A 14,805-nucleotide genomic window follows, 5' to 3' on the forward strand; every position below is an offset into this window, starting at 1 on the left:
AATCAATTTATTGTGTATGAAGATGTTTTCATCTCCTCAGGGCGGTTCGGAAACTAAAAGTATGCACCAAGTGATCGTTAACAAAACAGTCAGGGGGAAAAAAAACACATCAGACAAATGTGTTTGTGATGATTTTACTGTTCCCTTGTGTTTGGACAGCACAGACGTGCAGGTAGAATACATGTTAAATCAGTAGATATTAATTCCACACAGTGTTGGGAGGATGAACACGGCATTTATCAGCGAAGGGAGGGTCTAAGTTACACTTTCTACTACTTTTAACCATAATCTTTATCCTTCGTGTGTAACAGTTACAAAACAGAAGAAGCAGCTAAATAAATACATTAAATAATTATGTAAAGAGTTCTTAGTCCAAACTCATGTCTTCGTCATCGTCTTTCTTGTCTTTGGTGTCTCCATCTTGGTCTGACTTTGTCTCCGTTTCCATGGCTTTTGCAAAAGCCTCCACATCTGCAATTATAGAAATGTCCAGAAATTAGGGCTGCAAATATCAATTATTATGCAGATTAGCCTCTTAATTAATTATATGAACTATCAGTCCAATATAGTGAGGGATTATCATACTTTATTTTTTAAATAGTGAAAAATGTCCATTAAGAATTCACTATGAGATATTAAAATATCTTGTTTTGCCCAACAAACGGTCCAAAACCAAAATGTAAATGTTGATATTTGATAAGCTGGGAGCTCAGTTTTTTGTAGTTTTTGCTTGAAAAATTGGAATTACGCAGTTATCAGAATGATTGCAGGAAGTCCTGCACTAAACCTTTACATACATAGGTAGCAGCAATTTGTACTTAAAGTATCTTATGCTATATTATATTATTGCAATAATCATTACTACTGCATTAGTGTGTAAGCAGTTAAATGCTGTAGAGGAGCTCATTTTAATCCATCTGTACTTTTTATAAGATCAAATGTTTATATGTAAAATCTAAATCTACACAGTAACTAGCTGTCACAAATGTAGTGGAGTAAAAAATATATTTCCATTTGACCCATAGTCAAGTATAATTTTGAAATACTCATGTAAAGTACAAAATTGTAAATGTACTTAGTTACACTCTACCTTTTGATAAAAAGTAATGTCACTGTAAACATTTCAGGTTTCTCAGTTAATTACAGTCTCCTGTGTAGACATGAAAGTTCAAATAAGTTTTCTTCCAGTGACACAAACAGTTCCTGTGTCTCAGCTTGATGTGGGCGAAACACTGACCTCCTTTGTTAGCCGCATCGACGGCCTCTGTAGGCAAGCCAAACTGGTTCATTAGAGGCCCTAACTGCCCAGACGCCAGAGCGCTGCTGAACATGCTCATAGCCTGCAGAGAGACAATAAATATCAAGAATAAGATCGAAAACCACAACAAGATGCTAAATACCAACAAAAGAGCGATTTATAATGAGGCTAAAAGGAAAATATAGTATCTTCACATGCTATTTCTGTGCCCAAGGACAGAAAAATGTTGTGGTTTGTGTATTTATCAGATGTCCAGCCTGAAACTGCTTACACAGGCAACAAATAAGATCATAATCTGTTGGAATTGTTAAATGATTGTTTGACCACAAATCTCAAAAACCATCTATATATGTCCATAAACAAAAAAAGAAAAATACCAGTCTGGTGATGGATGGCAAATGAAATAAACTTTCCTGGAACTAAAAAGAAGACATCACCATCTTTCTAGTTTTCAAATGATACTGAGCTACAAAGTATTCGGATCTTTTACTTAAGTAAAAGTAGCAATACTACAGTGTAAAAATACTACATAAACATATTTGTATCAAAATGTTGATACAACAACAGTTATGCAGTATAATGGCCCATTTGGCAATCATTTATATAAAATTACTGGATTAGAATTAGTAATGCAATTGTGTTCACTTTAATGTTGCAGCTGGTAAAAGTAGGGATCCTTTTATCTATTATTTAAAGCTGGTTAGCTTCAGCTATCATAACATTTCATATATTAGTTAACTAACATTTTGTATTAATAATCTTAATCTACAAAGTAACAAGCACCAAAACTAATCAGTAGCATGAAATGGGAATAAACGTAAAGTAGAAGTTTTTCAAGTACAGTACTTGAGTAAATGTACTTAATTATTTCACATTGGAAACCACAGAGGACGTTGAGCAGCGTACGCTCTACCTGCTGGAACTGAGGCGAGCTGAGCGTGTTGTGGAGCTCCTCTGAGCTTTGGAGCAGGGACTCTCCAGAGGGCAGATAGGGCATCAGCCTCTGCTGCACCTCGGGGTTGGCCAGGATGGGAGCCATTATCTCAGGCGTCAGGACACTAGCGAGGTCCACTGTAGGTAACAAACACCACCACTGACCGGTTAATCTAAAAACATCCATATTTTCTTACCTACTGTTGTTAAATCACTATTTCTTCAGCATAATCAGAACGCATATTTCTGTATGTGACTCTGAAGTCAATAATGTGATCCAAACTTAATCTAGGTGGTAGGGATTATACCTCTTAGATGATAAACGGGAGTCTGAATGTTGTCTGCAACAAGCAGAATTTATTAAGTTAAAATTACACAGTATTACAGAGACTGTTGCTTTCACAATGCTAATTATTTGCTGCATAATTAGTTGAAAATTACCCCAATTAAGTCCTAATTATGTATTTTCTTTATCTCAGTCCTGAGAAGCGCAGTTTTCAGTCCGCCTGAAGCTATGTTGTCTACGGTCGGTTCCTCACCTCCTTGGCCGCTGGCAGGCACGTTCATGGTGGCCAGGATGCTCTGCAGGTCTCTCAGCTGGATGGGCTGCGTGGGATTGGCTGCCCCTGCGGCCAGAGAGCTCACTGTAGGGGTGGAGGGGGTGGTGGCTGTGGGGGAACCTGCCGAGGTGGCGGAGGGAGTGATGGGGGTGGTGGGCACCTGGGAGGAGCCGAGCCGACTGGTAGCTGAGGTTGAGGTGGGGGTGACGGCGGTGGACGGACTGAGAGGAGAGAGGGGAGAAATCCTCAGTCAATCCAAGATCACTGGACAATTAGTGAAACAAACTTCTAACACAAGGCACTAATACACATCACCAACATGTGATGTGAAGAGTGCTGATTTTTTTTGTAATTGTACCTATTTTCATTTAACCTACAGAATAGTAATTATAAGTAAAAATAATTATTTCTACTGCCTATTGTGATTACCACAATTGTGGAACAAGCTACCACATGCTGTCAGAGCTCTTGTAGTGATTGCACAGCCTTCCTGTGTGGAGTTTGCATGTTCTCCCCATGTCTGCGTGGGTTTCCCCCACCATCAAAAACATGTTAGGTAGGTTCTCCAGTCAGTGTAGTTTGACCAGACACTGCATTTCAATCAGGAGCTGGTCCCTGGGCGCTGTACAGTGGCTGCCCACTGCTCCCTTAGGGATGGGTTAAATGCAGAGGATGAATCTCGCTACATGTATGTGACAAATAAAAGTACCTTTTGCTCATAAATAAGAAGTTGTTCTTAAGGTTTAATAATAAATATAGCCGCGAAAAACGCAACATTTGACATTTTCAGAGGAGAAGAACAGACGCAGACGACTTAAGAGACAAAGGAGATGAAAGACTTTGGACTTTGATATAATTGCGGAAACACAAACTTGATTTTTACAGCATCGCCTTGAGATCAGTCATTGTGTCATTATATGTACCTGACTACTGGGTGAAATGTTCAACCCACCTGCGACATTTTGTGTTTCTAAGATTTAAAGTTTAAGCTGCACAAACACTTTTAAGCAGAGAAAAATAAGAAGAAACTGCTAGGGATCCAAATAAAATAGACAACTGCAACGATCGGAACACCCCCATTGTCAGCACGTCTGACTGGCTCACCTGTGGATTTAAACCCTGAACCTGCAGATCTCCAGAGAAGGTGACTTACTGACTGAGCTAGTGGTGAGAGGCTGTTTACCCACACCTTCTCACAAGTTGAGCCGGATAGTTTTGTCAGTTTAAACTTAAAACGCTAACTGTCAAGAAATGTCTAGAAATTTACATTTCTTGTAATAAGCCACGCCCACTTTGCACAATCATTACCAATTTTTATACATCAACTGAGTAGTGACCCGCGAATCGATCCAGCAAATTACGTGGTATAAACGTTTTGCAAGTGTAGCGCCCCCTAGTGGAAGAAAATCCCAGGACTGCTCAGAGAAGCTTGGGCCGAGCGTCTGAGCATCAAGACGCATCAAGTTTGGTGACAATAGCTTAAGCCAACTTTGATTTACGGGCATTTATGTGAAATTGTACGTAAATACACAAAAGTAAAAATTTATGAAAAAAAAAACAGATTGACATATCAAAACTCTTTTGATAACTTTTGATCAGCAACGTCCAGGATCTTTCCTGTCAAAGTTTCAGGTCGATGGGCGAAACCGTCTGGGACGAGTTCGCAAAAATAGGTTTTAGAGAAAAGAGATGAAAAGTATAGTTTGACATTTTTAGAGCAGAAGACCATTGGAGCAAAGATGCAGATGAATCCAGAGATTAAAATAATGAAAGAAGTTTGACTTTAAACAAAGCCGTTTTCGAGATAATTGCAAAAACGCAAAGTTGATTGTTATGGCGCCACCTGAGTAGTGGGTGGAATTTGCCAATTTTGTTGAGTTTTCATCCAGCAATTTTTGCTGCCCAAACATTTTTTGTGGAGAAAAAGAAGAAGAAGTCGAAGAAGAATCAGAACAAAACCAATACGGCTCCCTAATAATTGTCACTTGTAGATCTCTTGCTCTGTTGATGCTTTGTTCTTGCTTGTATGTTTACTCCTCAAATGTAAGTCGCTTTGGATAAAAGCATCTGCCAAATGAGAAAATGAAAATGTACTTTTAGGATTTATTGATCTAATTAGACCTGAAATAATTAGCAAATTACTTAATTTTCTAATTCATCATTTATGTCATTATTCTGGTGGCAAAAAAGCCAAACATACTCTGGTTCCAGTCCCATAGTAACCTGATTATATTTGGGTTTTGGACAAAACAACATATCCGAAGACATCACCTTGGGCTTTTAATTCATGAATGAATTGAGAAAATAGTTGATAATGGAGATAATCGTTAGCCTTAGATGTAATTCTTGGTTTATTTACTGGACCTGTTTCAGAGCATTTAGCTCTTGGACAAACCCCCCGAAAATATCCAACAAGTTAAATGTTTTTTGTCACACTACAGCTGATTCTGTTACACTCTTCTCTCTACTGTGTGTTATAGCTGCACCTCGTATTTCTTATCAACATTAAGATTTTCTTAGTTTGGAATTTTACCAGCAGAAGAAAATAGGCCCAAATATACAAGATACAAAGCAACACATATTCTATAAGAAGCTAGATGTTTCTTGGATATTTAACAGGAACAAGATACCTTGTGGAGGAGTTACTGGCTGCAGGAACGCTGCTGCTGCTGCTGCTGCTGCTGCCGCTGCCCAGGAGGTTGGCCAAACCTGGACCAGCCAGTGCCCCGAGACCACCTGGTTTTCAGAAATAAAAACAGCCACATTATTCTCCTTAGAGCATTCAAACTGCATTTACCAATCAAGGTTTTGTTTGATTAGTATGTTGTCATACTGTCAGCTCCGCAGATTGAGGATGTTACGTACCGATCCCACCCAGTCCAGTTGGTCCGATGAGCTGCATGAGCTGGTTGTGGCTCATGTTACCCAGAAGGCTTTGCAGGCCACCTTCCCCTTGACATGAAAATAGAACAGCATAATGAAATAAAATTTTTAGATGTTTTCAGGCAGCATATTTCCGCCACATTAGGAAAATAATCAGGGGGATGTGAGCATCTGTTACCTCCCAGAGCAGACAGATCGTGTCCTCCACTGCTGCCACTACCGAGAGTACCAGGCATGGGCGGGTTGTTGAGGTATTCATTGACTTTACGGCAGTTCTCCTCATCCTTGTCAGTCTTCGGCTCCTGATCAGAAAAACAAAACCGAGAGAGGTTTCATCTAGCGCACTCACTGGTGATGAGTTTCTAAAAAATAAACTTTCAAGTTGTTTGTTTTAACAATAAGCAATCTTGTCTTCTTTTTGCAGTGATCACTTCTATGTTGATTTGAAGATACATTTGAAATATGTAATCAGAGTTGGTTAGAATTTCAAGTGTTTAAATGATATGGCTGGCATTATTCTATTTGTTCTTATTCAATTCAATTCAAACAACTTTATTTATCCCCATAGGGCAATTCAGTTTTAGCCTACCAGTCATATCAAACAAGACAAGACAACAACAATCAGTCAAGCATTCAGAAACAGTGTCAATGACATCATATTGCATTTGGGCACCAGAACAAAGCAGCGAATACACAGGTCACAATACATGGACTAAGCAGGGACCAAAGTTCAAGTAAATAATAAATAAATAAATACAGAGATTTATGATGCCTGGCACATGACTAGTTGACGCTGTCAGCAGTATTTAAAAAGAAGGAACAAAATAATTTTCATATCTGTTACTTTTCGTCCAGCAATTTTTGCTACCCAAACACTTTTTGTGGAGTAAAAGAAGAAAGAAGAAGCAGAACAAAACCAATAAATAAGAAGTTGTCGACAATCGTCTTCCTCCCAATGACTCCCATAAACGCTCCCATTAAAATTCCTATTTTATTACATTAGAAAAACTACAACATTACTCACACGGAAGCATTTTATTTTAGCTGTGGATTAAAACATATTTGGTGCTCTAATGAGCATTTACAGCAGCAAGATGGTATACGTGGAATTGAGTTCATATAAGCTACAGTGCCCATGTTCATATTGATGAAGGAACCCATTTAAACAGTGTGGCTCATCAAAGTATTTAATAGTGTTTGGACAACAACGGAGGTCTAAGACACAGAGGAATAAGAGAGATTAATAGAAAAGAATAAGAAGATTTTCATAGCATTGTGTGTGCTGACAAAAAGAAAACATATTTCTGATATAAAGCCTGCCTGTCTGCCACAACGCAACTTTCTGAATGCCTTTTTGTTTGCTGTTAAGTCAGATGTGAAATTGTAAATCTCCAACCTATTTTACTTCCAGCCTCACTAATCTGTTCACTCTGCCAAGGACAAGAGACAAGAGGAATCAAAACAAGAATAGGACAAAACACTTGGGAGTTCAACGACCAGATCAAAGGGCTAGTTTCTGCTGTGACCAAACTTACCCCTGCCCCTTCCCTCGTCCTACTCCTGTTTTCTCTCCCCTTAACCCCCCTCGGCATCCACCTCCAGCTTTGGCTGTAAGTCCTCAGTGAGTCTTGAACGCTCAGCTTCGATCAGCAATGTCAAAAACCACGGACCAAGCCAAAAATCTTGGTGTAGTCATGGATTTCAGCAGCCACATTCAGACAGTTACAAAGTCAGCCAGCCATCACCTGAAGAATATATCAAGGATTAAAAGACCTATGTCTCAGCAGGATCTGGAAAAACTTGCCCATGCATTTATCTTCAGTCGACTCGACTTCTGTAACAGTCTTTACAGGTCTCCCTAAAATAGGTAGGTAGGTTGATAGGTTTATTGTCACAATATAACAACTTATAGAGTGAAATTGTGTTTTGTAACTCCCTTCTGCTACATAGCAAACAATATACATTAATACAGAATCAATTATTAAAAAAATGTTAAACATAAATAAAGTATAATTAAGGGAGCATTGCTGAGGATGAATTAGTGTTTAAGAGTCTGATAGCTTGGGGGGAAAAGCTGCTCTGCAGTCTGGTGGTGCGGCAGCAGAAACTTCTATAGCTCTTCCCAGAAGGCAGCAGGGTGAACAGGCTGTGGCTGGGTGGGTACTGTCCTTTAGTATCATTTAGGCTCTGCTTAGACACCTCACCTCACCGATATCACTGATGCTCTGGAGATGGGTGCCAATGATCTTTTGAGCAGTTTTAATCACCCGCTGCAGAGCCCTCCGGTCCTGGGCCGTGCATATCCCATGTTAGTGATGTTTCCAGTCAGGATGCTTTCTATTGCTCCTCTGTAAAAGCTGACAAAAACTTGGCGTGGGAATTTGGCCTTCTTAAGCTTCCTCAAGAAATACAGTCGTTTCTGAGCTTTCTTCACCAGCGTGGAGATGTGAGATGACCATGTCAGGTTCTCTGTGATGCTGATTCCCAGGAACTTGAAACTATTCACCTGCTCCACCTCACCTCCACTGATGTAGACAGGAGTGTGTGTCTTTATCTCTGTTATGGCAGAAAATTGTGTCCTCTTACATTTAATCTTTTATGTATGTTCTATTATTATTATTACTATTGCTATTATTGTTATGCCTTATATATATATATATATATATATATACGCTCACCTAAAGGATTATTAGGAACACCTGTTCAATTTCTCATTAATGCAATTATCTAATCAACCAATCACATGGCAGTTGCTTCAATGCATTTAGGGGTGTGGTCCTGGTCAAGACAATCTCCTGAACTCCAAACTGAATGTCAGAATGGGAAAGAAAGGTGATTTAAGCGATTTTGAGCGTGGCATGGTTGTTGGTGCCAGACGGGCCGGTCTGAGTATTTCACAATCTGCTCAGTTACTGGGATTTTCACGCACAACCATTTCTAGGGTTTACAAAGAATGGTGTGAAAAGGGAAAAACATCCAGTATGCGGCAGTCCTGTGGGCGAAAATGCCTTGTTGATGCTAGAGGTCAGAGGAGAATGGGCCGACTGATTCAAGCTGATAGAAGAGCAACTTTGACTGAAATAACCACTCGTTACAACCGAGGTATGCAGCAAAGCATTTGTGAATCCACAACATGCACAACCTTGAGGCGGATGGTTCTACAACAGCAGAAGACCCCACCGGGTACCACTCATCTCCACTACAAATAGGAAAAAGAGGCTACAATTTGCAAGAGCTCACCAAAATTGGACAGTTGAAGACTGGAAAAATGTTGCCTGGTCTGATGAGTCTCAATCTCTGCTGAGACATTCAGATGGTAGAGTCAGAATTTGGCGTAAACAGAATGAGAACATGGATCCATCATGCCTTGTTACCACTGTGCAGGCTGGTGGTGGTGGTGTAATGGTGTGGGGGATGTTTTCTTGGCACACTTTAGGCCCCTTAGTGCCAATTGGGCATCGTTTAAATGCCACGGCCTACCTGAGCATTGTTTCTGACCATGTCCATCCCTTTATGGCCACCATGTACATCCTCTGATGGCTACTTCCAGCAGGATAATGCACCATGTCACAAAGCTCAAATCATTTCAAATTGGTTTCTTGAACATGACTATGAGTTCACTGTACTAAAATGGCCCCCACAGTCACCAGATCTCAACCCAATAGAGCATCTTTGGGATGTGGTGGAACAGGATCTTCGTGCCCTGGATGTGCATCCCACAAATCTCCATCAACTGCAAGATGCTATCCTATCAATATGGGCCAACATTTCTAAAGAATGCTTTCAGCACCTTGTTGAATCAATGCCACGTAGAATTAAGACAGTTCTGAAGGCGAAAGGGGGTCAAACACAGTATTAGTATGGTGTTCCTAATAATCCTTTAGGTGAGTGTATATGTTGTGTTTTTATCCTTAACCTTTCCTCTCCTACACCTTATGTTAGTCTGTCCACATTTACTAGGGTTTAGGTCCGAGCTGTGAGATTGTTTTGGTGCTTTCCCCCTCTTGTTGTTTCTCTCCTCTCCTGGAATGTTGTAGGCCGAGAGAGGATCTCTGTTCCCCAAAACATTGAAACCTAGACTGTGTAAATGATGATGCATCCCTTTGCTCGGGGCCAGACGCCCGAAGCCGTGCTAGGCGGCAGGTCTCTGGACCACAGCTGGTCTTGTGTTTTAGTACTTCTCTGTTTATTCTCTTTTGTTACAGGAGGGGGCTGAACACACAGCCCTGGGAGGCTCCGGTGTTGAGCACTAGAGTGGAGGAGGTGTGGTCGCCAATCCGAACAGACTGGCGTCTGAGGAAGTCCAATATCCAGTTGCACAAATAAATTACAAAATAATCGCAGCGCTGCTGCTGCTCAAGTCCTCACTAAAACCAAAAAAAGTGGATCACATCGCTCCAGTTCTGAGGTCTTTACACTGGCTTCCTGTTTGTCAAAGAATTGATTTCAAAATACTGCTGTTGGCTTATAATGCACTGAATGGTTTCATTTCTGATCTTCTGCTACACTTCAGGTCCAGGATTCAGTTTAATGTTCTCATTTTCACAAATAGAGCCCTGCATGGTCAGGCACCTGGGTACATCTCTAACCTATTTCACCTCTATATCACCACCTGGTCACTTAGGTCTTCTAACCAGGGCTTATGGTGCGTTTCGTTTACCTCGGAAGTCGAAGGTCGGAGCTGAGAATGACTTCACAGCCAAGTTGACGGAGTTCCAGTAGAACAACAGATTTAAGTCAGAAAACCATGAATGAAGCCTCTGGCCATAGTTAGCAATATCAGCTTTACGCAATATTTTGCACACAGAAACACCGTAGCAACATGTCTACAGATATAAGTTGGACAGGACTGTGTGTATGACAGATGTAATGAGACACAAATAAAACAGAAGTGCGATAAACAGTATATTACTATAGCTTTCACTACTGATTCCAGTAGCAGCCATCTTGGATTTTGAGGTTGGGTTTGGTGATGTTCTCCTGACTTTCTGAGTCGGAAATCTGACTTAAGATTTGATCTGAAGATCTGACTTAACTTCCTGTTGAGATTTCTGACATGGAACTTGGAAATTCTGACTTCCCATGTCAAATGGAACACACTATTACTGGTCGTTCCTCGCTGTCGTCTCTGTTGATGCCTATAGGAGACAACTGAGGGCTCTTTTATTTTAAGCTGGCCTTTGTCTCGCCATGTGCTGTCTAAAGTGTGCAATCATGTTTGTTCAATGTTCCCTTATCGCTTATGTTTGATTGTCTGATTATTATTTATTATTATTATTTCTTTACTTTTTTGATGGTCTTATATCTAATATTTTACTCTTGTAAAGCACTTTGTGACCTTGAGCTGTGAAAGGTGCTATATTAAATTAACTTTTATTTACTTACACTATGAACCATCCAGACCTCTCAGGTCATCTGGGACAGGCCTGTCACTATAATTAAAACTGAACATAAAGAAGCATTGTTCATTTTTTATGCTCCATCTAAAACTGCTGCTGCCCTTTAATAAGACTTTTGATTAATATCTTACACTGCACTGTAACTTTTACCCTCCTGTTTTATCTTGTTCTTATTTTCTATTTAAGTCATTTTAACTGTATTTAAATGTATATTTATATTGACCTATTTTGCTTTTCTTTTATTTAAAGCACTTTGAATCACCTTGTTCAAATGTGCCATACAAATAAACTTGCCTTGCTGAAAACAGCCCACAGGGACACTAATGTATATCTTTCCTAGATACCTAAAGGGATTTTTTCCCAAGAATTTAAATTTATATTTGAATAAAAAACTAAATGTGGAAAGAATATAATTGCAGTATATGCACCAGTGCCATTACACTCACTATAGATTTATTTCTTGTAAATGTATTGTGTCTTGTGTCAAGTGAAAACCAAAGCTTCATGAACACTGAAGTGTGTGGAGCAGACCGTCCAGCTGCATACCTGCATCCAGAAGAAGAGTCTTTTGGAACCAGCTTTGAACTTCAACACATAGACCCGTCCGGTGGTGCACTGGTTCACCCGTTTGAACTCACAGTCATCAGGAAAGATGATCAGATCCTAAATCAGGACATGAAAAGGGGTTAATTTTAAAGGCTGAAACACAGGTCAAGTCACTATTACACGCAGACACTGTCACTTACATCATCCACGTTCCCGGTGGTCCGATCCTTCCAGCAGAAGTGGATGAGGGAGTCGTCGGTCTGCTGGATGTAGACCTGACCTTTGCGCTTGTCAGGGGTCACTGTGCTACCCTTCATCGTCATCTTACCGGCCCGAAACTCCACCAGGTACTTGCTGGAGGAGCCGCGAGACCCAGACACCATGCTGGGGAACAGAGCTCCAGACGCCATGATGAGAAGGAAAGACTGCTGCAAAGGACAGAAAGGAGGAAGAGGTCAGCTGGACACAGAGCAGCTTTGGTCCAAGATATTACACTGCAGGAGATATGGTTGTCTTTTCCTGCTGTGTTGCTGCTAATGAACATGTTATCCAGCACTTGATTAATTCATGAATGATTGAAATGGTAATTTTTGTCTACACGTTCATGTTTCTAGCCTATTTAATGTATAGCAATTATTTTGTTATTGCCTCTCATCACTCTCCTATACTGTCATGAAAATAAACTGACCACATAATAATATGTTAATAATAATCATAATAATAATATGATAAAAGATTTGAGATTGAAAACAGGACTGGAACATAACTCTTCCCAGTGCTCCCATAATAAAACAGCTACTGGAGCAGCCACAGTAGCCACCAGATGACTGTGCATCCTGCAGCCAGCAGCGTGTTTTCATCTTAATGTGGTCACGACTCAGCTGCAGGTTCACATTTCATACACGTGGACTAAACACACACCTGTTTTCTATGTTACCAATTCAAAACACATTTTAAAACAACATGTTTATACTTACATGTTCTCACTGAATTGTCGTTCAGCCGGAGAACGGTCAAGCTCACTGAGGATGATCGTGATTGGCTGGCTGCAGCGGGTGCTTCACTATGATTGGTCGAACCGTGTGCCAATAATGAGGGCTTTAAAGCCACTGCGCATGTTCGGTTGAGATGACACCACACTGCCTGTATGTTCAGTGCTTTAAAAGATATATAGATATATTTAAAATACACGTTTAAGGAGATGGTATTTAGTACTATTTTCTTATTAGACATCCTTTATAAAGGGTTTATGAGACCTAATTAATGGCTTTATTCATTTAAATAAGCTATTAATAAGAAACAACTTATTCCAAATTGTGAAAAATCCATTTTGGCTAATTGGACTGTATGACCACTTATCTTCCACAATTTACAGAAACACTGTACCTGTACATAGACATTGAATGTTGTTGGTCATTGTTGCAAATGATTCCTATCAGAGGGGAGATTTTCTCACTGAGGATAGAAAGGAAAAAGATAAAGCAAAATGCCAATACTAATGTTGACATGCAAAAATGCTAATGTATAGCAGGTAACGCTCACTATCTTGGTTTGGCATGTTGACATTTTTACCACTAAACACAAAGTGCAGCAGAGGGTTATGAAAATATGTTTATTTTGGACATAAACTCAGACTTTTAAGAAAATGTTGACGATGTCACAATCATTTAAGTGGTAACATTTCAGTTTAACTCCCACTTCTTCCCCATCTTTGTGGATTTTGTAAAATTTTTCTATTGTGACATTACATGATCCCAGAAATGAAGGATTATGCATAATGTAAGCAGAAAATCAGCTGAAATAATGAGGGTCTTATAACTAGCCCTTGACACAATGGGCCTTCTCATTTCAGAAAAGATCAGGCAATAAAGCAGAATCCACTATTAAGCCTGTATCATGTCAGTTGATATTCCCAAACAAAGATAGAATTCATCAAATGTCCACAAACTAATTATCAAATGCATGGTGGTCTGTGGGAACTTTCCCACTTTGCCGGTTGGTAATCCTGCCTTGATGTGGAAATAAATTTTGACTCTACAGTTTTAGGCTAAATTACAGTTGATTTTTTTTTTCTTTACAGTAGAGACCTTATGGTTTTATACACCACAGGTTCCCAATCGTTTTACGTTATGTAAAATTAAATGTAGCATTATGTCATCAAGTCACAAGTAGTTTTCCCCACTCAGATTGTCTCTTTTGTATCATTTTAAAGGCATCCAGACTAAGATTAGAAAAAAATTATGTTGTGTAGCAGAAACATGTTTTGTTTTCATTCCTATCCTTTAAATCATCTTGTGACCCCTCTGTTTGGAACCACTGGTTTTTATAACACACACTGGTGTCACAAGATGGTATAAAGTGTGAAACTGATTTACTGAAAGAAAAATCTTGATTGGCAAACACTGACAGGGCTGGTAGTTTTAATAGTCCATAATTTATTTCTCAAATATGCCATGAATGCATATGGTTGTGTGTGGATAACAGTATGAGGAGGAAACAAGAGATCAATGAACATACAATGTAAACATTTTCAAATAGATGCTAGACAAACAAGAGGGTAAAGAGTATGAGATCAGGAGAACCATCAGACCAAACCTGCACCTTTGAGTGTCTGCTGGCCTCTCAAAGTGCTTTAAATTCAGAGTAAAGTAAAGAGCAGATGGGAGAAGACATGATGTAGGATATTTCACGAGACAATATGTGCATTGGACTGTGAGCATTCAAATGTGCAGTTTATTCAAGGTTAGTGCGTGGAAACAAAAAGTAACATCTCTCTACTGGCTAACAACCCGCACTGCTGTATGCATGTTATCTATGTAAGAGTTATATTAACAGCACACAACATTCATTACCTGCCTCTGTAGTGTCTGAAGCACACATTGGCTAGAAGCTAAAGAGGAGTGTTTTATCTTTGTTTCACATTTCAGAAGGACAGACTGGGTGGAGCAGTTTGCATAGGTTTATGACGGCTACCATGCCCTGTTTTATGTGCTGCTGCCGTGTCCGAAAACAAAAGCTTTGATTGATGGAAAAATGACTCAAGGCATGGAAAAATGACTCAAGGCATCAAACTGGAAACTCTGAACATTCAGAGTTACTTGTCCATGTGTGAAGACAAATGGCTATGATCAGGAGTCGGTATGACACAGCCTTCTCTTTAAGCCGGAGGTTTTCGAGCTGTGAGGCGGAGAGAGAGACGTGAGCCACAATTTGCCTCACAATTCCA

At 39.8% G+C, this 14,805-nt stretch overlaps 1 protein-coding gene across 1 annotated transcript; it reads right to left on the reverse strand.

The window, feature by feature from the left end:
- Positions 1-118: 118 nt before the first annotated feature.
- Positions 119-12,635, reverse strand: LOC119905980 (proteasomal ubiquitin receptor ADRM1-like). Its single transcript, XM_038723434.1, has 10 exons — positions 12,557-12,635; positions 11,780-12,007; positions 11,580-11,696; positions 5,813-5,936; positions 5,617-5,703; positions 5,382-5,487; positions 2,731-2,972; positions 2,172-2,329; positions 1,238-1,340; positions 119-471 (listed from the first exon to the last, which is right to left on the reverse strand). The coding sequence occupies exons 2-10, from the start codon at positions 11,987-11,989 to the stop codon at positions 368-370; spliced, it is 1,251 nt and encodes a 416-aa protein (XP_038579362.1). The 5' UTR covers positions 11,990-12,007; positions 12,557-12,635; the 3' UTR covers positions 119-367.
- Between the last annotated feature and the right edge of the window lie 2,170 nt (positions 12,636-14,805).

Source organism: Micropterus salmoides, unplaced genomic scaffold (genome assembly GCF_014851395.1).
Source record: "Micropterus salmoides isolate LMB-PRFRI ecotype aquatic unplaced genomic scaffold, ASM1485139v1 Ms_hic_scaffold_16, whole genome shotgun sequence".
Taxonomy (NCBI): Eukaryota; Metazoa; Chordata; class Actinopteri; order Centrarchiformes; family Centrarchidae; genus Micropterus; species Micropterus salmoides.

Bases quoted from the DNA above. Each gene is read 5' to 3' on its own strand.
- LOC119905980 (XM_038723434.1), bottom strand. From the start codon at position 11,989: ATGGCGTCTGGAGCTCTGTTCCCCAGCATGGTGTCTGGGTCTCGCGGC. The intron at 5,704-5,812 runs GTAACAGATGCT...TTTCATGTCAAG, and splicing joins CGATCTGTCTGCTCTGGGAG to GGGAAGGTGGCCTGCAAAGC. The intron at 2,330-2,730 runs GTGAGGAACCGA...TGTTACCTACAG, and splicing joins GCCTGCCAGCGGCCAAGGAG to TGGACCTCGCTAGTGTCCTG.